This window comes from Scyliorhinus torazame, chromosome 10 (assembly GCF_047496885.1).
Source record: "Scyliorhinus torazame isolate Kashiwa2021f chromosome 10, sScyTor2.1, whole genome shotgun sequence".
NCBI classification, from domain to species: domain Eukaryota; kingdom Metazoa; phylum Chordata; class Chondrichthyes; order Carcharhiniformes; family Scyliorhinidae; genus Scyliorhinus; species Scyliorhinus torazame.
This window is the reverse complement of record NC_092716.1, coordinates 165077571-165104057: the sequence shown is the minus strand read 5'-3', so window position 1 is coordinate 165104057 and position 26487 is coordinate 165077571. Positions and strand designations below refer to the sequence as shown.

The following is a 26487-nucleotide window of genomic DNA, read 5'->3' as shown; positions in this document are numbered from 1 at the left end:
GAAGCTCGTCCATTGTGGACGGGATCACTTTTTGGCAAATCTGCATATTGGAGTGAGACAGTTAGTCTTACTGTAATATACAGTTCCCGGACGTAACTAAGGTGTTGGGATCTATTCGATTTGACTTGGAGACCTTGGGCGAGCGCCATACTGGTCCCTGCAAACAGCGACGAGATGGAACGGCACTTGTGTAGGTCTCCCAGGCGATCGGAAGCCCCCAAATGCATGCCTCTTCAAGGAGAGAGAGTCAATGGTCAGAATCTTACAGGAGTGAGATGGCAGACCAGTGGGTGGCGGGGAAAAGGGTGACATGACTGGGTGTTACACTTGTTGTCTAGTTGCGTATGCTAGTATATTGCCAGCAGAGGGGGAGGTGCCAGGTTGCCCATCTGCCCTTGGGTCAATTAAAGCGCTTAAATGAACAACTAATGGCCACTAAAGGGCCTACGTCCACCACTGCTGGTACTTTAGTGAGATTACAGAATTAAACTTCCCCCCCAACCTCCCTAGCATCTACCTGCCTAGCCCTGGCGAAGCTGCCCCTGACTCAGTTTTGAACCAAATCTTCATATTGCTTCTCATTGAGGACTGCTGCAATCATAGCAATGGCTACCCACTCTCAGCGGCCCTGTTGGGACTGAAGAGCTGCCGACTATCTGATTGTTGAGACATCCTCCCAATGGGGGCAGAAGCCACGGCATTACCTGCTTAACAGCTGGTCAGTCATAAAATCAGATTGTGACTTCCCGATCCCTTAGAGGTGTGCTTGGACAATCTCCTCTGTGAAAAACTCTGGCCCTAGAGCTTTTGGGTGGGATTTTCAGTGCTCCCCCCTCCCCGCTGCATGTTTTGCCGCAGCAGAGGTGATCCACCATTGGCCAGCAGCAGGATCTTCTTGTTCCGCCGCTGTCAATGGGATTTCCCATTATTCACACCCTCTGCCACCAGGGAACCCGTGGTATGGGGTTGACATAGGCGGGACCGCCAGCAGAAACAGCTGGAAATTCCCTCCCAGAGTCTTTATGACACAAAAGGAGGACATGCAGCCCATCAAGACCTTGTTAGCTCTCCATAGAGTGTTCAGTCCCATCCCCCCACACTATCTCTATCGCCCTGCAGATTTATTTCCTTAGAGGACCATCCAATTTCCTTTTGAAATCATTTATCATCTCTGCTTCCACCAACCTCGCAGGCAGAGAGTTTCAGGCCATCCCATATATTGCATAAAAAGTTTGTCCTCAAATTCTTCCTGCATCTCTTGCCCAAAGCCTTTTGTTTTCATGTAAGTGTAACACTCCTGTTCAAGAAAGGAGGCAGGCAGAAAACAGTCAACTAAAGACCAGTTAGCCTAATTTCTGTCAGAGGGAAAGTGTTTAACTCCATTATTAAGGAAGTAACAGCAGAACATTGAGAAAATCACAATACCATCAGGCAGAGTGAATATGGTTTTGTGAAAGGAAATTTGTGTTTGACTAATTTATTGGAGTTCTTTGAGGATGGCCCAAGCAATGCAGATAAAGGGAACCAGTAGATGTCGCATATTTAGATTTTCCAAAGTCATATAGAGGATTGGTGAACTAACAGGAAGAAGAGGGTCGGAATAAATGGGTCTTTTTTCAGATTGATAAGTTATAACTAGTGGAGTGCCACAGGGATCCGTGCTGGGTCTCAACTATTTACAATCTATAACAATGACTTGGATGAAGAGACTGAGAATTACGTCAGCTAAATTTACTTATGTTACAAAGATAAGTAGGAAGGCAAGTAGTGAAGAGGACAGAAAGGTTGTGATTCTCCAGAACCGCGACGAAGCACCCTGCCAGCGAGAAAACTAAGGTAATTCCTGCTGCCGCGAGGAGCACTTCAAACATTTTTTGTGAATCGGCTTTTCTGTCCCATTCCATGGCACACCGGGGTCTGTGCTGGAATTCAAAGGGATTGGACCTAATCTCTCTGACAAGCCCGACATTTCTAAAATCAGAGCATTGTTTATAAATAGTGCTCCGATCTCTAAAAACTGCTGCAGCCTCCTCCCTCGAATTGCTGGCAAGCCCCTCCCCTCCCACCCTAATTGTTGACAAGCCCTCGCACTCAGAACCCCTCCTTCAGTCCATCCAGGCTTCACATTCAGCACGACTTCATTTCCCCTCACATCCCACTCTCCTCCTTCAGCTCCCCTCTCAGTAACCCCCACTCACGTCCCCTGCTTGCCCCCTCCCCAATGCCCTGCACCTTGGCAGTGCCAATCTGGCATCTTGCAATCTGAGGAGTTGCAAGGTAGTATATAACCTCCCAACAATTGCCACCAGGGTGCTGAGGGTGTTCCTGCAAGGTGGAGGTTAGGGGGGCTTGTACAGGGCTGGAGGGGCTTAAGTCAGGTGTCCTTCCTGGGATGGTGCTGGTTTACCTGCTCTCCCCATCTGCAGCCTTTAAACCCTTTAAACAGTCAGTATGTAAAAATTAATGCTTTCTCATAATAAAGTGAAAGTTGTTCCATCTGCACCTATATCATTTAAACAATCACTCAGTATCTCAGAAATATACACCCCTCATAATAAAGTGAAAGTGATCCCACCTGTACCCCTAAACCCTTTAAAACGTCTGACAGTATGCCAAGTTTAAAGGTCGGTGAGATGAAGGTCAAAGTAAAACCTTTAAAGTGGTGAAAACCTTTGAAGTGGTTTGCACACAGTCACTTTCATTTCCCTTTAAAGCAGTGTTTTTCAAACCTTTTTCACTAGGACCCACTTTTGCCAGCTGGCCAATCTTCGGGACCCACATCGGCTGAACATCACGAACCATGCAGGCCGACCTTCACAACTCAAGCCATGTCCGCTTACCTTTAATGCAAAGGGGAGCCTGCTTTGTCCTCACGATCTCATTTGAATCAGGTTCAAAGGAGGAGAGGGCAATGCACGTACCAGATGCAGACCAGTTCCTTTGTGCCTTCTTCATTTTAATGACAAAGGAAAATCCAAGCTTGCACATGTAGGTCATCGTGACGGTCAATAGCAACAAAATGCTTGTTTTACTCAGCACTGGATACTCCTGGGAGATGTTACTCCAGAATACTGAAGGCCTCGTGGGCTTTTGGTGTGTTTTTAATCTGGTATCACAGGTCAGGTACAGCAGCGTAGTATTATAATTTGGAGTCAGTTGTAAGTTAATAACTGTCTCTGGAGTCTCAAAGAAGGAATTTTCCCCCCAGCACTTAGCTTTCAAAATCTGGAACTTCTCTCATTTGCCAGTAAATCCCTGCATATAACATACAGGGGCTTTGCATCCTTATTTGTACTGGCACTATTGACAAATCCATACCTCAAGAAATCATCTTTATACTGCTTTGTTCCAAAGTTAAGATTTTTCTTTGTAGCCTGCTAACCAGATGCCTTGGAGCTCTGCATAGAGCTAACACTAGCACTGCTCTGTCCTGCCCTGGACTCTCCTGAGCAGTTCTCTCCAGCAGATTCTGTTGTGAGACCCTGTCCGGTAGGTACTCTTTGTCTCGAAGTGCTTCCGAGAAAGAGAAGCTGTGGGGGCAGCCCCTGCATTTTCTAGGAAGCACTAAAGAACAAAAAGGCTTTGGGTGGCAGGCTGGCGCAGTGGTTAGTACTGTCACAGTGCCCTAGGAGGGCACTATCTGTCAGGTTGGGTCCGCGCATGGCCGGCGCCATGTTGTACTGCGCGACCGCTGCAGGTCATCGCCATGCACATGAGCGGCCATGGACCCGGCAATTCTCCGGCCATTTATTTTAAGGAGGCTGGGCATTTTACATGGCGTGGCTGCTAGCCCCTCACCGGTCGGAGGATCGGTGCTGGGGCGGCGCTGGTTTTTCTCACGTAAACACCACATATCCTCTGCACAAAGCCCCAAAATTGGAGAATCCAGCCCATGATCTTTGTAGTTTGGGAAGGCAAGTGGAATGTTGGCTTTTATTGCAGTAGGGAGGGGGGTGGAGAGAGAGCGGGAGGAGTATTAAAGTAGGCAAGTGTTGCTACATCTTTACAGAGCCTTAGTGAGACTGCATCTGGAGTACTGTGTCCAGTTTTGGTCTCCTTACTTAAGGGAGAATATAATTGCATTTGATGTATTTCAGAGAAGGTTCACTCAACTGTTTCCTGGGATGAAGGAGTTGTCTTATGAGGAAAGGTTGAGCAGGTTGGACCTATGCGCAATGGAGTTCACAATTTTTAAAACTTCATTCATGGACCAGCATTTATTGCCCATCCCTAATTGCCCTTGAGTGGGACAGTTATGAGTCAACCACATTGCTGTGGGTCTGGAGTCACATGCAGGCCAGACCCAGTAGGGTAGGCCAATTTCCTTCACTAAAGGACATTAAGGAACTATGAGATGGGTTTTTACGACAATCAACAACGGCTCCATGATCATCATTAGATTTTTAATTCCAGATTGTTATTGAATTCAAATTTCACCACCTGCAGTGGTGGGATTTGAACCCGGGTCCCCAGAGCATGACCCTGGGTTTCTGGTTTACTTGTCCAGTGACAATACCACTACGCCACCACATCCAAGGTGAGAAGTGATCTTATGGAAACAGGAAAGATCCTGAGGGGCCTGGAGAGGGTGGGTGCTGGGGGCTTTTTCCCTGGTGGGGGAGTCTCGAACTAGGAAGCACGGTTTAAAATTAAGGGGTCTCCCACTTATGCTGGAGAGTTGTTAGACTTTGGGATTCTTTTCCTCAGAAGGCAGTGGTGGTTTGGTTGTTGAATATTTTCAAGGTTGAGTTAGATGGATCTTTGATCGAGAAGGAAGTCAAGGGTTATGTGGGCAGGCAGGAAGGCGGAGTTAAGGCCAGATTCAGGTCAGCCACGATCTTGCTGATTGGCAGAGCAGGCTCAAAGGACCAAATGACCTATTCCTGTTCCTATTTTTCTGATCTTATTTCATGATTGGAGTGAGGGGGGCACAACATTTTAGGAGGGAAGAACCTAAAATAATCTTCTGCAATTCTTTTGAAGTTGTATGATAGGGACAGGAATCTGGATTAATTCTGAATCTAATTCAGCTGTTCCTCCCAATCTAGTGCCACCATGGCTCAGTTGGCAGCACTCTCACCTCTCGTGTCTGAAGCTTCTGGGTTCAAGTCTCACTCCAGAATTCAAGCCTGAAATTCAAGGCTGACACTCCTGTACAGTGCCGAAGGAGTGCTGCACTGTCGGAAATGCTTTGAAGAAGAGTGGCGGAGATATCTCTGGTGTTCTGGCGAATATTTACCCATCAATCAACATCAAAGAAAATAGACCATCTGGTCGTCATCACTCTGCTGTTTGTGAGTGTTTACTGTGTTCAAATTGACTCTGTATTTCCTGCATTACAACAGTGATTACAATGATTACGCTTAAGTATTTAATTGGTTGTACAGGTCTTTGAGACAGCTGGGCCGGGATTCTCCGAAAGCCCGGCCAAGATTTGACGCCGGCGTAAACACAGGAGTGATGTACGCCGGCATCAATGGGCAATTCACTGGTGTTCAGGGGGCTAGCCCAGCGCCAGAGTGCTGCGCGCACGCGCATGGTTTCCGACTCTGCGCTGGCGTGGAGCAACATGTCCGAGCCCTTACAGCGGGCCGCGCGGAAGGAAGTAGGCCCCCACCAGATAGTGGGCGCCTGCCAATCGGAAGCCCCCGGTCAGGGGCTTGGACCCCGTGGAGGCCCCCCCCCCCATCCCCGGGGTCAGATACCCCCGCCACCCCACCAGGATGTTCACAGCGGCCGCGGGTCCGAGCTCCCGCCGGGTGATACCAGGTTGGAACCATGCTAGCGGGACTCGGCGTAACTCAGCGGGTGTTCGACCCATTGCCCGCGGAGGGCTTATTTCAGCGGCCCCCGAACAGCGCGTGGCGACTGTGCGTTGGAGCGGCCTGGCGGGAATTTCCCGCGCCCCCGGCGATTCTCCGCCCTGGCGCAGGCTCGGAGAATCCCGGAAAAGTGCTGTAAGCCTTTCTTACTGCTTACTTTTGAAGAAAGAATATATTTATTTGAACTCATAATTTAAAATAATAGCACAAAGGCATAGAAGCAAAGAAAATGCTTTCAATTCTTCCAGTTTGTTAAATTATCCATGGACTGGTTTTTTTTCAAATACATGTGACAATATTCTATCTTTTCATATTCTAAAGTGACAACTTTAATTTACTATTTGTTTTATGGTGCTTTTTTGCTTCAACCCTTTCTGTTTCCTGTCACTGCTTTTGTTCATGTGGCTCTGTCTCTGTATTTTACTTCCTCTGCTTATGGTAATTTTGTTTGAGAGACACCATTTGAGACATCTTAATTTGTCTATCCCGTCTTCACATTGTGGCATCTAATAGTTTCTTAATTTTTTTTTAAGAAGGGGCAATTTAGCATGGCCAATCCACCTAACCTGCACATAGAACATACAGTGCAGAAGGAGGCCATTCAGCCCATTGAGTCTACACCGACCCACTTAAGCCCTCACCTCCACCCTATCCCCATAACCCCTCCTAACCTTTTTGGACACTAAGGGCAATTTAGCATGGCAAATCCACCTAACCTGCATGTCTTTGGACTGTGGGAGGAAACCGGAGGAATCCTGGAGGAATCCCACACAGACACCGGGAGACATGCAGACTCCGCACAGACAGTGACCGAGCAGGGAATCGAACCTGGGACCCTGGCGCTGTGAAGCCACAGTGCTAGCCACATGTGCTACCGTGCTGCCCAACATCTTTGGGTTGTGGGGGTGAGATCCACACAGCCACGCAGAGAGTGTGCAAACTCCACACAGACAGTGACTCAGGCCAATAGTTTCTGAAATGATCTTCGGGTTATCACTTCCACCAATATACACTGGAATTCATTCCACATGATGATCTGGACTTTGTGTGATAGTCTAAACTGAGGCATTTTTAATTCAGCCTGCTTTTACACATCTCTCATTTTGGGGACTGCGCTTACAGACTCATGAAACCCTTCCTAAGAAATGTGCTTTCTTGTCGACAGTTACACATTTTTAACATTTTAATATGAATGTTTTATACCAAATGATCCACAGAAGTCAACCTTTTGTTAAATGAGATGGCACATTGCAGTTATACCAATGGTGAAATCCTATTGTTGGCACTTAATTCAAAGCAATCAAAATGTTTATCTTTGCCGAGACTAGCAACGATTAACATCTAGATATGCAGCACATCATAAAACAGTCTCAGCAAGGACTAAATTGAATAGAAAAATAATAATTAATCAACAGCAACATATTGCTGGTTACTGTCATTACAGTGACTTCTGTGATTGATTGACTTCATTGCATAATCTGTTTCCCAGCCTTCACCACTCCCAAAATTGTTCCTTATATTTTTTTCTGTTCATCTCTCATTAGCCCAACCCGTAGTGTTCAGGGTCGTATGGAAACCCTGTGAGATAAATTTGTCAATTCGCCCTTGGAAGGAGCATCATACTCTCTCTGCTTTCTGAACTAAAGGATTTAATCATCAGCCACGGAACAGGCCTGCGCAGTTAAGTGTAAAAGTAAAAATTCATCCAACCTACCCGGGAAATCCCAACGATCTGTTCATCTGGCAGCAAGCTGATGCGCACGAAGCAAGATTCAAAATTGCCATCCTCTTTCTCGAGCAAATCTTTCCCCTGTACCAGAGTGACGTGCAAGGTGTTTGAGTTCATATCGTATTCCAAGCACATCTCAATCTGCCCAACTGTGAAGTCATGGCCAAAGTTATTACCAATGGAAGATATGGAATTCAGTGAGTCTGTTGATATAGATTTTTTCATGGGCCTGTAGGATGTCAACTCCATATCCTTAGTCATCAGTTCCAGGGTCCCGAGCTCGTTGATGGTTTCATATGTTTCGTCTATCTTTAGGCTTGATTGGCGGCTGAGAAGACTTTTCTCTGTGTGCTTTTTATAAGTTGAAGCCATTGTTCTCTGGGGAGAGAAAGAAGATAAATCAATTTGAGTGCTGACAAATATTTCTATTTGCAGTTTAAGTGATTGTTATGAACATTTGACTTTACAGTCTGAAACTTGCTTTAATAGATCAGGTTGCTGCGTCCAAATATTTACAATCCCTTCATCACGAATAACACAAGGGAGTTGTTGATTATCGGAATGTTGAGAGTCATTATTATGGCACACAAGGAGACCATCAGCCAATTTTATGCAGAACTTTCTAAATGTGTCTTCAATGCACATCATTTTTCTTTGGTCTTGGTAATTGCCTCTTTATTGACCAGCTGTTCAGAGAACAACCCAAAGTGATGCCAGGTTCTTTTTTTAAAAAACTCTTGCAGATATTTTATCTCTGCTCCCTGGGACAATAAAAGCTTCAGCTCAGGTCAGAAGACCCCTGTCAGGTACAGGTCCCGCAGGTGTGGTGACTCTGAGGTTACACACAACCTGGGAAAAGAAGCTGGGATCGTTCTCGTTAGAACAAGAGAAGATTAAGGGGAGATTTAACGGAGGCGTTCAAAATGACGAATGGTTTTGGCAGAATAAATGAGGAGGAACTGTGTCCAGTGCCAGAGGTGACTGGCACAAAGAACCAAAGAGAGATGTGACATTATCTTATGCAGCAGCTGCTGTAAAAAAGGATGGCGGAAGCAGATTCAATAATAACTTTGAATAGGGAATCCTCGAAAAGAAGAAATTTGCAAGGCTATGAGGAAAGATCACCAGAGTGGGACTAATTGGGTAGCTCTTTCAGAGAAGTAGCACAGATGAGCCTTTGCAGTATTGTTGTTCACTCCAGGTAAAGGTCCTATGTCAAAAATATTATTGATAGATTCTCTTGTGCCTTTGGGCCCTAGTTATGTAAAATGACAATCCATATAGTTCTTTTACAAAAGCAATCCATCATATCTTGAGTTTAAAGAAATATTGATTGAAAATGCTTCTGGTAGAAGTCTTTATCTGCAGTAGGATTGGCCTCATTGTGACACACAATTGTACGATAATAAGTTTTGTACTTTATAGTTATCACCAGGCATTTAAAGGTGTGACATGCTAGAGGGAAATGAACAGATAACTCAATATGCTTTATGCCAATTTTATGGTTTGGTAAAAGAGCATTTAAACAGATTCATTTCAAATAGGTTCAACTTCAGATCAGTCTCATTGTTAGCAAATGGGTTCATGAGCAATGACCCCCAAAACATGTACATAAGAGTAAACCATTCACCTCATTGAGGCTATCATGCCATTCAGTTAGATCATGACAGCTTTGTATTTTAAATCTATCTGTCCATCTCATTCCTTAGCCGTACAATGTTACCTAACAAAGGCTATCAATCTCAGTTTTAAATTTTGAAATGACCCAGTTTCAGAAGCTTTTTAGGGCAGACGAGTTTTGGACTTCCACCAGCCTTTGTAAGAAGAACAGAAGTTTTTCTCACATCACCCTTGATTAATCTAGCTCTAATTTTAAGGTTATGCTCTCTTATTCTGGACTCCCTTGCCAGAGGAATGATCTTTCCCTATTGACCCCATAGAATCTTTTAACCATGTTAAAAACATCAATGAGATCACTGCTTAATATTCTATGCCGAAGGGAATGCATGCCTAGTCTATGCAACCTGTCCTCATAGTTTAACTCTATTAGACCTAGTTATATTCACCCCATCAACATATGTTTCTCAAAACGTAACACTCCCCAAGGCTTTTAACTCTTCCCATCCTTCATCCTGAGCTTGAAGCGTTCACAGTCTTGGTTGTACAATCAGCAGTCAGTGGAATTTGCCCACTTCCTCATTGTGAAATTAGCAATTCACGCACAGCTCCCAGAGTATGTCTGCAGATTGTCCTCACAGAATAGGCTGTCTGTCAACACTCTTGAGGGAACAGCAGCACTTAGAGATGAAAGGGGAGTGGGGAAAATGAACTACTGAGAAACCTTTGTAAAATAAAGGAAAGGGAGTCAACCCAGTGACACAATAGCCGTTCAGTTGAATACACATGAACATTTATTTGTAGTTGTATGTAATTCAACCACAAAACGTTGCTCCTTCTGTTATCAAACTCATTCCCCAATGTTAATAATCAAGACAAAGGGCAGCACAGTGGCGCAGTGATTAGCACTGCTGCTTCATGACGCCGGGGTCCCAGGTTCGATCCTGGCTCTGGGTCACTGTCCGTGTGGAGTTTGCACATTCTCCCCGTGTTTGCGTGGGTTCGCCCCCACAACCCAAAGATGTGCAAGCTAGGTGGATTGGCCACGCCAAATTGCCCCTTAATTGGAAAAAATTAATTGGGTACTTTAAATTTATTTTTAAAAATAATCAGATCAAAGCCTAATTGCAGTCAATGCCAGTGACTGTGACCAAGAGGATTTTATAGACTCCTTCATTCTTTGACCCCAGGAAGAGTAGTGAAGACTTACCATTGACTGTAAAATAAAGGACTTGCAAAGTTTTATTTGATTAATAAATCAACCACTTTAACACTCAGATATTTTAAACTCTTCTTTGCTTAGTATTTCGGCACGATTAATTCATTATTCAGTGTGTTGGCACGTAAATGGCGTTCAATCTGTTGCATATTTGAATAGACATGGAACTTAGGCCACACAGAGAACACTGGATAGCTTGAGCATTGTATTGTGCCTTCACTGCCTTAAGCTTTCTGTACATTGACAACAGTACTGTAGAAGATTGAAACCAGTCCAACAATATCTCTTTAAATCTCTTTAAAAATACGTACATAATAATTGACTCAATTTGACTCACTAGATCGGGAGGCATCAGATAAACAAACCTTTCTTACTTATGGATGGCAGTCCACTAATGAGGTTGAATACCAGAAAAGGTTTAGAACAGCTCTTTCAACAATAACATGCACTTTGTTAACTTTTAATTAACAGTAGACACAGATAGCGCACAGAGATCAATTTAACATGATAACTAAAGTTTACAGATGTGTTTGATTAGTTTTAAATGAGATTCAAACCTTGATTGAGGGTAATAGGTTAGTATGATTGCTTAAAGTGAATCTTGCATCATGGTAAGTTAACATGCTTCGAAACAGCTACCTAACTTCTCTGGTCTTACTTCGCAGGCTTGCAAATTCAGGACTTCAGGAAGCGTAGTGGAGAACATGCCTCTGTCTATACCAATGGGAACGAAGTAGAAAGGGTCAAGAGCTTCAAGTTCTTAGGTGTCCAGATCACCAACAACCTGTCCTGGTCCACCCATGCTGACACTATAGTTAAGAAAGCCCATCAACGACTCTACTTTCTCAGAAGACTAAGGAAATTTGGTATGTCACCTACGACTCTCACCAACTTCTACAGATGCACCATAGAAAGCACTCTTTCTGTTTGTATCACAGCTTAATATGGATCTTGCTCTGCCCAAGACCGCAGGAAATTACAAAATGTTGTGAATGTAGCCCAGTCCATCACGCAAACCAGCCTCCCATCCATCGACTCTGTCTACAATTCCCGCTGCCTCGAAAAGGCAGCCAGCATAATTAAGGACCCCACGCACTTCGGACATACTCTCTTCCACCTTCTTCCATCAGGAAAGAGATACCAAAGTTTGAGGTCACGTACCAACCGACTCAAGAACAGCTTCTTCCCTACTGCCATCAGACTTTTGAATGGACCTACCTCGTATTAAGTTAATCTTTTCTCTGCACCTTGCTACGCTGTAACATTATATTCTGCAGTCTCTCCTTCCTTCCCTATGTACGGTATGCGTTGTCTGTATAGCATGCAAGAAACAATACTTTTCACTGTATACTAATAAATGTGACAATAATATATCAAATCAAATCAAATTGTCCCTTTACAAGCATTTATCCAATTCCCTTTTGAAAGCTACTACTTCACAGTACTTTAGAAAGGCCTTGAGGTGGCCACAGAGCAGACTTATTAGAATGACACTGGTGATATGCATCACTGTAAATACACAAGGGGTTAATGTAGATACACTAGAACTGAGTAAACACCAGAGGGAGCACCAGAGACATCATGACACACAGACAGTCAACCAATAGGTCAGTAAGATAGGACACAACCAATGGGCAGTCAAGACACCCAGAGGTGACACTACCACAAGGGGGCTACCCATATAAAAGGACAGGACACACATGCTCTTTCTCTTTTCCACAGGCGACACTCAGTGAGAAGGACAGGGGCAGATCAGGAAGCATCACACCCACCGCATGGATTAGAGCAGACAGTTAGTTAGATTGAGTTACTATAGCAAGATTAGCAGGAGAGTCATACTCAAGTAGGAGAATTGTTAACTGTTCAATAAATGTGTTAAACCTATCTCCAAGTCTGAACCTTCCTTTGTTGGAGCATACATCAAGGAAGCAGCTTATGCTACATGAAGAAGCATAACACAACAGACACCAGAGAGGAGGGGGCTCAGTTATGTCGAGAGATCAGAGAGCCTGTCATTGTTTTTAGAGCAGAGAAGGTTAAGGGAGGATTTAATTGAGGTACTTATAATTCTGGTGAGTTTCTTAGAGTAAATAAGGAGAAACTCTTTCTTAAGGCAAAATAATAATATTTATTAGTGTCACAAGTAGGCTTACCTTAACACTGCAGTGAAGTCACTGTGAAAATCCCCTAGTCGCCACACTCCAGCGCCTGTTCAGGTACAGAGAGGGAGAATTCAGAATGTCCAATTCACCTAACAAGCACGCCTTTCGGGACTTGTGGGAGCAAACCGGAGCACCCAGCGGAAACCTACACAGACACAGGGAGAACGTGCAGACTCCACACAGACAGTGACCCAAGTGGGAATCGAACCCAGGACCCTGGCGCTGTGAAGCAACAGTGCTAATCACAGTGCTACCATGCCTCCCAAAGGGTTGTTAACCAAGTGACATGGATTTAAGATCATTGTCACCAGAACCAGAGAAAAATGAGGATGATCTTTTTTCACTGTGAGTTATTAGAGATCTAGAATACATTATGGGTAAATTGCTGGAGGCAGATTCAATAGTAGCTTTCAAAGGAGAATTGAATAAATTCTTTAACGGAAAAAAAATATAAAGGGAAAAGGGGGAAGACCGAGGGAATGAGGGTAATTAGAGAGCTCTTTCAAAGAGCTGGTCCATACACAATGGGCTGAATAGTCTGTGTTGTAAAATTCTATGATTCTGTGTTGCTGTCGATAAATGTTAGAAACAGTTCGTATGCCTTCATATTATTACCATCCAAGTTGTAAAGGTGTAAGAAATGTATGGCCATCAGCTCTTGCATTGCAATATAATGCACAAAGAATAACTGCCTAGTGCATAACATGAAAGTTACTGTCACATTATTTTTTAAAAATAAATTTAGGGTAGCCAATTCTTTTTTCTTTTTCTAATTAAGGGGCAATTTAGCAAGGCCAATCCACCTAACCAACTCATCTTTGGGTTATGGGGGTGAAACCAACGCAGACATGGGGAGAATGTGCAAACTCCACACGGACAGTGACCCATGGCCGGGATTCGAACCCGGGTCCTCAGCGCCGCAGTCCGAGTGCTAACCACTGCGCCACATGCCGCCCCCTTACTGTCACATTATTAAGTCAATCCCAGCCAAGAGTATGATCCTGTAACACCAAAATTGGACTATTATAGGTCTACAGTGAACTAAAGAAACACTGCCATCTCTGAGTCAGCGTTCAAGTATCACAAAATGTAGACTAACAATCCATGCTACACTGGAGGGCTGCACTGCTGGGGGTGTCGGCTTTTAGATAAGACATTATATTTAAGCCCTGTCTGCCCTCTCAGCTGCATGTAAAACAGCCCATTACATTATTTTGAAAAAGAGCACAAGAGTTTTCCTTGGAGTCCTGCCCAATATTTATCTCTCAATCAAGATCACTCAAGCTGATTTATTTGGTCATTATTGCATAGCTGTTTGTGGAATCTTGCTATGTACAAACTGCCTGTGGTCCTAAACTACACCAGTGACTATGCTTCCAAAGGGGCAGCACGGTAACACAGTGGTTAGCACTGTTGCTTCACAGCACCCGGAACCCGGGTTCGAATCCTGGCTTGGGTCATTGTCTGCGCAGAGTCTGCACGTTCTCCCCGCATCTGCCTGGGTTTCCTCCGGGTGCTCTGGTTTCCTTCCACAGTCTAAAGATATGCGTGTTAGGTATATTAGTCACTCTAAATTGCCCCGTGGTGTCCAAAGGTTAGGCAGGGGTTATGGGGATAGGTGTGGGCTTAGGTAGGGTGCTCTTTAAGGGGCTGGTGTAGGCTTGATGGGCCGAATGGCCTCCTTCTGCACTGTAAATTCTATTATTTCTATGAAGTATTGGTTGTGATATGCTTTGGGACACCTCCAGCTCATGAAAGGCGCCGTGGACGGTACGACAGAAGTATCTCACCATAAGAAGAACTAGGCACAAAGTTTGCCTCATTGCATATGTCCACTGCCATCCCGGAAAAGTGTCTGACAAATCTCCTTTATGGAGCGCGATGATGTAAATTGCGCCAAAATGTGCTACAACGTCATTTCCGGGGGGAATTTCTAGCCATTCTCACCGGCGGGATATTTGGGTCCCGCCAAAGTCAACCACGGACCAGCCATGCAAATTGCCATTGATTACGGCATCCGGAATTCCCAATGGTGAGCCACCTCCACCAAGGGTGCGGGGGTGGGGGATTGTGATGGTGTGCTGGAAAATTCTGTTTTAATGTATGATATCATTGTGGAAGTTGATATAATGCTGTTCTGATCCTCTCTCCTGCCTGCCTAAATAACAAAAAGATATTCTAAGCACTTTTTCATCGAGACTTTAATAATTCACGTCATTATGTGAGATGGTCTTTTTCCTTCTCCACAGGATTTTGTTCAATGCGTGGTCATTAGCAGGGTACTAACATTAAATGCTGTGATAAGCGCAGCCCCAGTTGCTGCACATTATTAATAATTGGTCACAGTGTTAGCTTAATTATCTGGATCTGTGACTGACTGGCAATCTAGAATAAGGATTAATAATGTTGGTAGGTGATATTATTGGTAAGAAGTGATTTTTAAAAAAGTTTTATTCCTTTCTCAAAGTTACAAAGCCAATGCGGAGAGTGGACAGTGCAAGCTCATAATTCATCTCCTTACTTGCTCCAAAAACCAATTCAAATTCAAATTGAATCCAATTCATGGACTCCGCAAGAGAGACATATGAATCCAAGCTGACAAGACCAGGCATTGCACCTGATCTTGGGCTTCACCTGATGCTTGATAAGAGGTGATTTGTTTTTTCCAAAAATATACTTTATTCATAAAATCTCTTATAAACATTACAGAACATTTCGAATTGTTATGACTGTACATTTCCTTCAAAGTTACACATTCACTTGACTTTCTTCCATTCAATTGGGATGACATTACACACATTTCCCTGTTTATGTTACAATTCTTTCTTAAATATTTACATCGTCATGTTTCTTTTATATATTGGAGTGTTAATGACCCAGACCGAGGGGTTTTACACGGTTACCAGCCCCTCGGTGTACATTTGCTGGAAGACCTTACACAGTGGCCTTTCCCCATTGCGCCTTGGCGGCAGCTGCCCCAAGCTTGAGTGCGTCCCTCAGTTCGTAGTCCTGGACCTTGGAATGTGCCAGTCTGCAACACTCGGTCGAGGACAATTCTTTGCACTGGAAGATCAGCAAGTTTCGGGCAGACCAAAGAGCGTCTTTCACCGAGTTGATGACCTTCCAGCAGCAGTTGATATTTGTCTCGGTGTGTGTCCCTGGAAACAGTCCGTAGAGCACAGAGTCCTGTGTCACTGATCTGTTTGGGATAAACCTTGACAAATACCACTGCATCTCTCTCCAGACCTTCTTTGCAAAGGCACATTCCACAAGGAGGTGTGTGACCGTCTCATTTCCCCCACAGCCACTCCGAGGGCAGCGTGCATTGGTGCAGAGCCTACGGGTGTGCATGAAGAATCTGACAGGGAGGGCCTTTCTCACCACCAGCCAAGCTAGGTCTTGGTGCTTGTTTGACAGTTCTGGTGATGAGGCGTTCTGCCAGATGACTCTGGCAGTCTGCTCAGGGAACCATCCAACGTCCTCCACGGTCTCCTTTTCCCTGAGGGCCTCGAGGACATTACGTGCTGACCACTGCTTCATTGCCTTGTGGTCAAAGGTGTTTTTCTTCAAAAACTTTTCCACGAAGGACAGGTGGTACGGTACGGTCCAACTACTTGGAGCGTTCCGCGGCAATGAGGCCAGGCCCATCCTTCGTAACACCGGGGACAGGTAGAACCTCAGTATGTAGTGACACTTGGTGTTTGCATACTGGGGGTCCACGCACAGCTTGATGCAGCTGGACACAAAGGTGGCCAACAGGATGAGGGAGGCGTTGGGTATGTTCCGCCCTCCCTTCTCCAGAGGTTTGTACATGGTGTCCCTTCGGACACGGTCCATCTTGGATCGCCAGATAAATTTGAAGATGGCCCGGGTGACTGCTGTGGCGTAGGGTCGGGTAATGGGCCAGACCTTCGCCACGTGCAGTAGCACCGAGAGTACCTCACACCTGATGACCAGGGTTTTGCCCGCAATGGAGAGGTTGCGTTGCTCCCACCAGCCCAGTTTCTGTCTTACCTTTCCTATGCGCTCCTCCCAGTTTTTGGTGCACGCCCCAGCAGCTCCGAACCATATCCCCAGCACCTTCAGGTAATCTGACCTGACAGTGAAGGGGACAAAGGACCGGTCGGCCCAGTTCCCAAAGAACATGGCCTCGCTCTTGCCACGGTTTACCTTGGCTCCCGAGGCCAGTTCAAACTGGTCGCAGGTGGTCAAGAGCCTGCGCACAGACGCAGGATCCGAGCAGAAGACGGCAACGTCGTCCATGTACAGGGAGGCCTTGACTTGCATGCCTCCACTGCCTGGGATCGTCACTCCTCTTATGCCCGGATCCCTCCTGATGGACTCGGCAAAAGGTTCTATGCAGCACACAAAAAGGGCAGAGGAGAGAGGGCAGCCCTGCCTGACTCCAGATTTGATCTGGAACTTTTCTGATTCCCACCCATTGATTGAGACTGCGCTATAGATGTTTGTGTAGAGCAGTTTGATCCAATTGCGAATTCCCTCCCCAAACCCCATTTTGGAGAGCACATCCATCATGTAGGTGTGTGATATTCTGTCAAAAGCCTTCTCCTGGTCAAGGCTGATGAGGCAAGTGTCCACCCCCCTGTCCTGCACGTAGGCGATCGTATCCCTGAGTAGCGCGAGGCTATCAGAGATCTTCCTGCCGGGTACAGCACAGGTCTGGTCAGGGTGGATCACCGACTCCAGAGCAGACCTGACCCGATTGGCGATGACCTTTGCTAGAATTTTGTAGTCCACATTCAACAGTGAAATGGGTCGCCAATTTCGAATTTCTTCCCTTTCCCCCTTCTGCTTGTAGATGAGGGTGATGATGCCTTTCCTCATGGACTCTGACATGCTGCCTTCCAGAAGCATACTCTCGTACACTTCCAGCAGGTCTGGGCCGATCCAGTCCCACAGAGCCGAATACAACTCAACCGGTAAGCCGTCGCTTCCGGGAGTTTTACTCGTCTCGAAGGACTTGGCGGCCTTTGTCAGCTCGTCCAGAGTTAGTGGTTTGTCCAGGTTTTCCAGCTCGCTGTCGCCTATGACCTCCGTGATAGTCGACAGGAAGGTCTGGGAAACAGTGCTATCTGTTGGCTTCAGGTCATACAGTCCGGCATAAAAGGATTGGCTGATCCTCAGGATGTCAGACTGCGATGACTTTTCAGAGCCATCTTCTTCCTTCAGGCTGCTGATCACAGAGGTCTCTCTGTGCACCTTTTGGAAGAAGAAGCGTGAGCACTTTTCGTCCTGCTCCACGGAGCGGACTCTGGAATGGAAGATAACCTTGGAGGCCTCCGAGGTGTAGAGCGAGGCTTGCTGGCTCTTCACCTCTTGGAGATCCTCCTTGACATCCACCCCCATCGACTGCAGCTGGAGCAAATTTTGCATACTTTTCTGGAGCCTGGACATGACCCCTCGTCTCTCTCTCACCTTTTGAACACCCTTGAGGATGAAAAACCTCTTGATATTCCCCTTGATTGCTTCCCACCAGAGATGTGGGGCCTCAAAGAGGGGTTTCACGGTTCTCCAACCTTTGTAATCCCTCCTGAGTTCCTCGAGGTTCTCAGGGGTCAGCAGTTTTGCATTTAGCTTCCATGTCCCCCTGCCTACCCCCTGGTCTTCCTGCAGGTGGCAGTCGGCCAGTAGGAGGCAGTGGTCAGAGAAGAACACCGGCGTTACGTCGGTGGACCTGACCGTGAAAGCTCGGGACACAAAAAAGAAGTCTATCCTGGAGCGGACTGACCCGTCTGACCGTGACCATGTGTATCTACGCTGCGCTCCGTCTGCAGGGTTGCTGCAGACGTCGAGCAGCTTGGCGTCTTTTACCGTTTCCATCAGGAGTCTGGACGTAGCGTCTAGTTTGCTGTCGGCTTTGCTGGATCGTTCAGCCGCATCGATGATGCAGTTGAAGTCACCACCCAGGATGACCGGCTTGGAGGTGGCCAACAGCACTGGGAGTTGCTGAAGGACTGCCAGCCGCTCACTTTTTACGGCCGGGGCGTACACATTGATAAGTCTGAGAGGGGTGTTTTTGTATTTCACGTCTGCTACGAGGAGGCGCCCGCCCACCACCTCCTTAACGTCGGAGATGGTGAAGTTGCCTCCCCGCAGCAGAATACCCAGGCCGGAGGAGCGGCAGTCGTTTCCTCCTGACCAGATGGATGGCCCGTGGGACCACCAGCTCGACCAGCGCCTGTAGTTGCTGAGGTGCGGAATTCCGCACTCCTGCAGGAACAGTAGGTCAGCTTTTACATTTGCCAAATAGTTGAGTGTGGCTACACACCGCGAAGTATCTTTGATGCTTCGCACATTTATGGATGCAATTTTTAAACCCATTATAAAAAGGTAGATTTACCAGTCTCAAGAGTCCAGAGTCTATACAGTTGGCTGTTCCAGCTGTTGGATGTTCCCCAGCATGCCGGTGGTGCTCGCAAACTTTAGCACAGTTGCAGGGCTGAGAAAACTGTTCTGGTCCGTACTGGCCCCGTGATTTTGATGCAGATGCATTGGGGGGGTGGTGTAGCCCTGGGGTTCGTCGTGGCAGTCAGTAGGTGTTGGGGTTGCAGGCCGGTCTTCACCTGGGTTGTTGCTGCTCGTTGCTATCGGGGGTTGGTCTGTGACCTTGTTTTCTTCCCGGTCGGTGGTCTGGGGGGTCTGTGCCTTCCGTTCCACGTTGGTGCTTTGCCTCTTTATTTGAGGCCAATTCTTGTCCTGTTTTCCCTCATCGGATGAGGTGTCGGCGCTAAGTGCGCCGGCTGAGAGGTGTCGCTTTTTGCCACTGCCCCTCGGGGGGTTCTTCAGTTTGTTTTTTTGTTTTCTCTTTCGTTTGTCCCTGTTCACTGTTTCCCAGAGCTCTTTATTCTTTGTCCCATCCTCTTCCTCTTCCATTGAGTGTTCCTCATCAGATGGGGCTGGGGTTGGGTTGTCAGGAGGTGCTGGGGCCTCCTCTTTTTGTTGGGGGCCCTTCTGTTGCTTTTCCTCATTCTGAGCCGTGGTGTCTTTTTCGGTGGAGGGTGTATGCACCTCCTCTCTGGTCGCCCTTTTAACTCCGCTGCTGATGATTTGAGCGTATGTCGCCCCGCGTTTCGGGCAGGCCCTGTAAAGATGGCCGGCCTCCCCACACAGGTTGCAGCACTTGTCTTCTTTGCAGTCCTTAGTCATGTGTCCCTCCTGCCTGCAGTTTTTGCAGAAGGTCACACTGCAGTTTGCGGCAACATGCCCCGTTTTGCCACAGGTGTGGCATACTCGTGGCTGTCCCACGTAGTAGAGGTAGCCACCATTTACTCCAATAGCGAAATTGGAGGGGGGATGCAGGATGGCTCCGTTGCTGTCCGTTCTTAGGGTCACCTTGACCTGGTGCTCACTTGTCCAGATGCCGAAGGTGTCTTTCACTTGCACGCTGTCACTTTTCAGCTCAGCGTACCTGGCGAGGAACGTGAGCACATCAGACACAGGGACGTGGGGGTTGTACGTGTGCAGTGTAACAACCCGATTTCGCTGTGCCGGTAGCGTAAACAGAGGCTCCGCAGTCAGGATCGACAGGGGACTCTGGTTACCTTTTTCCTTGAAGACGTTCAAGAATTTGATGCACGCTGCGACGCTCTTGAAGGTGACATCAAAGAAACCATTCTTGGGGAAGTTTTGCAAGCAGAAGATTTCTGTTGCTTTAAACCCACAACACTCGAGCAGCACCCGCTTCACGAAGAGTATCCGATCCAAAGGTGACTCTCCTTCCGTTTTCTTCACTGTGACTCGGGCAGTGTTTCGCACTCCCCAGCCTGGTGGTCGGGATGCAGCTGCATCCATAGCTCGTTCGTTGGGTGTGAAACTGTATCGGCGTTAGGCCTAAACCAGAGGTTTCGGCCAGCATGTAGATCCACCAATAGCAGCCAAGCTCCAAACGTTTCCTCTTTGACGACTTCAATCCCTCCGAGTTCTCCAATCCACGATCGGCATCGAAATCCTCAGCTTCTCTCGATCAAATGAGACTACACTTGATCTTAGCCAAAAAGCCGAGAAGCGATGCTTGATAAGAGGTGATTTTTTTTTTTTTAATTCAAAAAAATATACTTTATTCATAAAATTTATCATAAGCATTACAGAAACATTTCAAATTGTCTTGACTGTACATTTCCGGCAGAGTTACCCATTGCCTTGACTTTCTTCCATTCAATTTTGACATTATACTTGATAAGAGATGATACACCAACTGATTTAGTTCTTTCAATGCCTGGTAAATGGAAAGTAAACTAGACAGCCTGTCATGGCTGCAGTCATATCACATTAAGGTTGTGATGTGAAAATGTTGGGAGAAAATTGACAGTGTCAATGAGTCATGCAGCCAGGATCTTAATCTAACTCCATAACAAATTATAAAATGATATTATTTTGTGATTGGAATTGTGTATTTATAGCAGAAGGGGGTGAATAAATTATGCAAATCAGAGGGGAAACATAATAAATGTATTCAGTGTCTGTTCACTCCATAAATTAAAAACAGAAACAAAACAAATTGCTGGAAAGTCAACAGTAAAGAGTGGTACATGCCCTGTCACCTTGCCTATCTCCTCCAACTCAGGCCTGAATAGATTGGGCCCCAGATTACATAATCAAGACCTAGTCTGTGTATGGACCCCACCGGCAATTTAAAAAGAATTTGTAAAAAAAATTTAGAGTACCCAATTCTTTTTCCAATTAAGGGGCAATTTAGCAGGGCCAATTCACCTATTCTGCACATCTTTAAGTTGGATACATCATTAAGGGCAGCACAGTGGCACAGTGGTTAGCACTACTGCCTCACAGTGCCAGGGACCCAGTTCAATTCTGACCTAGGGTGACTGTCTGTGTGGAGTGTACACTTTCTCCCTGTGTCTGTGTGGGTTTCCTCCGGGTGCTCCGGTTTCCTCCCACAGTCCAAAGATGTGCAGGTTCGGTGAATTGGGGGCCATGCTAAATTGCCCTTTGGTGTCCAAAGATGTGCAGGTTAGGTAGGGTTACAAGAAAAGGGCGGGGGAGTGGTCCTAGGTAGGGTGCTCTTTCGGAGGGTTGCAGACTCGATGGGCAAAATCACCTCCTTCTGCACGAGGGGGATTCTGTGAAATTCTATGAAAATTTAATGGAGGGAATGTATTGGGAAAGGCCTCCTCCAAAGGTTTAACTGCTTCTCTCCTAGTTTCCACCAGGTGAGCGGTGTTATATCAGCTGCCTGAGGATAGTTGCCCCCTTCTGTTGAATTTTAAGCAGTTGTGCTATTGCGCCTAATTATAACTTTAGACTAATATTTAATATGATATCCACAGTAAATAGAGAGATGGTTTTCATCCTGTCAACCTGGACTGAGCTCAAATGTGCGTTTTAGAGGTGGAAGGGTAGTCGCTAACTCACACACTGAATTACCTCAAGAGTGAGAGATGGTGGTGTAGTGTTAATATTACTGGGCTAGTAATCCAGAGGCCCAGGCTAATGTTTTGGGGACACGGGTTCAAATCAAATTTGAATGATGTTAATAAAATCTGGAATATAAAGCTGGTCTCGTTAATTGTTTTTTTTTAAATTTAGAGTATCCAATTCTTTTTGTTTCAAATTAAGAGACAATTGGGCAGCACGGGGGTGCAGTGGTAGAACTGCAGTCTCACGGCGCCAAGGTCCCAGGTTCGATCCTGGCTCTGGGTCACTGTCCGTGTGGAGTTTGCACATTCTCCCCGTGTTTGCGTGGGTTTCGCCCCCACAACCCAAAGATGTGCAGGCTAGGTGGATTGGCCACGCTAAATTGCCCCTTAATTGAAAAAAAAATGAATTGGGTACTCTAAATTTATTTTAAAAAATTAAGAGATAATTTTGCATGGCCAATTCATCTACCCTGGCACATCTTTGGGTTGTGGGGGTGAGACCCAGGCAGATATGGAGAGAATGTGCAAACAGCACACAAACAGTGACCCGGGGCTGAGATCGAACCTGCGTCCTTAGCGCTGTGAAGCAGCAGTGCTAACCACTGCGCCACCGTGCCACCCTGGTCTTGTTTTTAAAAAAATGTTTGAGTACCCAATTCATTTTTTTCCAATTAAGGGGCAATTTAGCGTGGCCAATCCACCTAGCCTGCACATCTTTGGGTTGCGGGGGTGAAACCCACGCAAACACGGGGAGAATGTGCAAACTCCACAAGGACAGTGACCCAGAGCCAGGATCGAACCTTGGACCTTGGCGCCGTGAGGCTGCAGGTCTAACCCACTGCGCCACCGTGCTGCCCACCGTGGTCTTGTTAATCGTGACAATGAAATTATCATTGATTGTTGTGAAAACTCATCTGGTTCACTCATGTCCTTTAAGAAAGGAAATCTGCCATCTTTAGCTGGTCTGGCCGACATGTGACTCCAGAGCCACAACCACAGCTACTACTCTTGTTATAACCTCAATGGAGGTCCTGGGATCAGGACCATATGGTTTCTCATGACCTCCCTGGAATATAAACTTCTCCTTCAAGGGGGCAAGGCTTCCCCTTAACAAGGAGAGCCCAAGCTGCATATAAACCCTGGCCTGGTTGCAGGTCAGGGAAGGAGACCCTTAGGGGATTGGAGGAGTATTGGAATTGTATTGAAATAAACCTTGTTCGTAAATTTCTACTATTGCCGATGCGTTCTACTTATCGTGGATTCGATACCCCTCTAAAATAGTCTTAACTACCTTTAACTACCCTCTCAAATGGTCTAGCATGCCAGAAAGTTCAAGGGCAATTAGAGATGGGCAACAAATGCTGACCTTGCGAGCAACACCCACATTCCACAAAATAAAATTTAAAACAAATAAATGTACTCATATTGAACTGCTAATATTTTTGCATAACTGCCAGGAGTAGGTATCTCAGGTTCATGAGCTGGAGGTATTTGTTAATTCTGTCACATGATAGGAGCGGCACAGTGGTTAGTACTGTTGCCTCATGGTGCTGAGGACCCGGATTCGATCCCGGCCCTGGGTCACTGTCCAAGTTTGCACATTCTCCTTGTGGGTTTCACCCCCACAACCCAAATATGTGCATAGTAGGTGGATTAGCCAAGCTAAATTGCCTCTTAATTGGAAAAAAATAATTGGGTACTCTAAATTTATAAAAAGAAAAAGTCTGTCACATGATTGGATTCAATTATTCTTTCCAATCAATTTACCTCTCTTTATATCCCTGTTTCAATCAATCGTGGTGCATTTGCAATCTGCCAGGAGTACTGCTGACAAGGGACACTCCAAATGAGTAGAAAGGCATCTGCAACTTTTGCTTTATAACCAAGAACTGCTTGGCTCCCTTGGCAGTTTCCTGAATACTTCCAGTTAATTCATAGAAAATGTCATAGGGACACCGAGATGTTTTTCTGGCTCATTATGATGAGGCTGTATTCAACTCTTGTCTCCACTTAACAGTAGTACAGTGCCTCCCTACATAAGAGTCTCTCCTCCACGCCTCTAGCAGGGTCGCAAGTTCGGTGTCCGTAAAAGGGGGTGCCACTCTCCTCGCTGCCGTCTTATTGGCTGGGCTGGTGTGTGTGGGGAGTGAAGTGTATATGTGGCTGCAGCTTGCCAACCTTCTGAGTGTCAATCGCAAATCCGGCAAATACCGCACCGTTTCCCATTGGAATTGATTGTGTTCCACGTGGCACCGGTGCTAGCCCTTTAACGGTCGCTGAATGCGTCCGTGTACGGCGCCAGTCTTGCTGTCTTAGAAGTCCACGAACCCAGCCCCGGCCAGGGCTGGATTCTCCGCCATTGGGATGCTCCATTTTGCCAGCAGCCCGGGGGTTGCCTGATGGCATGGGGCTGCCCCACAATGGGAAACACCATTGACCAGCCGGCGGAACGGAGCATCCCGCCAGTGCGCTGAACTAGAAATCTGGCATGCAAGGACGGAGAATCCAGCCCATAGTCTCAGGAATGGAGAATTCCGCCAAAATTTCCTGCTGGTGGGAGCACTTTGTCTGCAAACAGAAGATTGCACCCATACACTCCTGTGAGCAACTGTCGGACTTGAAAATATTTAAAGGCTCAATATAAATTCAATTTCCAGTTTGCTTCATGGTTGCACAGTTTGCCAGAATTCCATTGGCCCTGCGTTACTTTAGCCTCTGAAAGGTAACAATGTGAAGTGTACCCATATCTTATCTGTTCCTGTTGCCCGTTGATTTAAAACGGGGTTTGCAGCTTGGCAAACCAATAACTAATGATTGCAGGTGAAATGCAGACCGAAAGACATCTGTAGAATGGGCAATTCTAAACATCCTCATTTCTACCATTTCTGAAAATAAGATACAGGGTGGTATTTTATCATTTTTAACTCAATGTGATCTAATGTGGGCAGAACGGTGTGCTGCCTGCCAACTCCACTGCTAGCTTTTCCCCTCATATGTCTTGACACTTAAGTTTTTTAAAATCCATGATGTCATGCTGGTAGGGCAGGCTATAAAGGGTGCCCCGATCTAAAAAGATTGAAATCCTCCCCCCCTGCGCCAACAGGCACAGATACCCTGTCCCCGCTATGACCCCATGCCCCCGGAATTTCATCAATTCCCCAACCCAGACACATGGACCCTCCCCCCCACCAGAGGGAACCCCCAGCATGGGCACGGGTTTCCCCAATGGAAGTCCCCCCACTGTGCCACTTGACACTGCTCCTTGGTAGGCGCCACCCACACCCCTATGACTGCATTGTACCATCATACTGATCATAGGATCATACAGAACAGTTGGAGGCCCAATTGGTCCTTCATGTCCATGTCAGCTTTCCATAAGAGCAACTCAGCTAGTCCCACTCAGGCACATTTTCTCTGAAGCCCTGCAACCTTTTTCACCTCAGATAATTCTCCAATTTTCAATTGAAAGCCACAATTGAATCTGTCTCCACCACACTCCCAGGCAGTGCATTCCAGTGCAACCACAAGCTGGGTACAAATACTTTTGCCTGGCCATTGCTTCTTTTGCCACTCATCTTAAATTGACGTCCTTTGGTTCACAACACTTCCAGCAATGGGAACAGTTTCTCCCTGTCTATTCTGTTCAGTCTGCTTGCGATTTTAAATACCTCTGTTAAATCTTCTCACAACTTTCTGACAAAGCTTCGACAAAGAGTCATCCAGACTCAAAACGTTAGCTCCCTTTTCTCTCGACAGATGCTGTCAGACCTGCTGAGATTGTCCAGTATTTTCTGTTTTTGTTTCAGATTCCAGCATCTGCAGTAATTTGCTTTTACCCTCAGATCTTCACCTTGGGTCTCTGGATTGCTAGTCCAGTGACAATACTGTAATGATATGTATACAGTCAGGTTAATGGTTCCAGTTGCAGCCATGGAGGAGTAGGTCGCACATTTGATAACTTCTGCCTGTGATGGACTTTTGGAACTTTTTCTCCCGTTTTCCCCCAGATGTTATTGGATGAATCGGTGGAGAGTGAGTCGGTGAGGAGAAATCCCCCTCCAGTGTATGGAGAATTGGACCAGAAGTGGCCCTTTGAGAAGACAAAGTTCTACAAGAAATACGCGAGCAGAGCTGTCAATGCGGGAAAGCATGGCGGAGAAGAAGGGCCGCAGGGAGATGGCACAGCGGTCGACGGAGCAGTTGGTGAAGTTTTTTGAAGATCGCTTCGCCAAGCTTAAGAAGGACACGCTGGATCCAATCAAGGCTTCGATTGATCAGGTGGTGTAGAATCAAGAAATCCACGGACGTGCGATCCAGGGGGTGGCGAAACAGGTCCAAGCACGAGGAATACCTAACCGTGCTGGAGACCAAGGTAGAGGTGATGAATGACTGCCAGAAAAGAATGCAAGAGAAGCTGGAGGACAGGTCCAGGAGGCAGAACCTGAGAATCGTCAGCCACCCTGAGGGCAGTGAGGGATCGGATGCGAGGGCCTATGTGACGAACGTGCTGGAGAAGTTGATGGGGGCTGAGGCGTTCCCTCGG

The 26487-nt window shown here is 46.4% G+C and overlaps 1 protein-coding gene across 2 annotated transcripts in view; it reads right to left on the bottom strand.

Moving 5' to 3' along the window:
• The window catches only part of syt12 (synaptotagmin XII), a 354836-nt gene that overhangs the window by 34149 nt on the left and 294200 nt on the right, over nt 1–26487 (bottom strand). For both annotated transcript variants that reach the window (XM_072518902.1, XM_072518903.1), the window contains one exon: nt 7537–7929. In XM_072518902.1, the coding sequence (XP_072375003.1) occupies nt 7537–7929 (393 nt within the window). The remainder of the gene's footprint in view (nt 1–7536; nt 7930–26487) is intronic.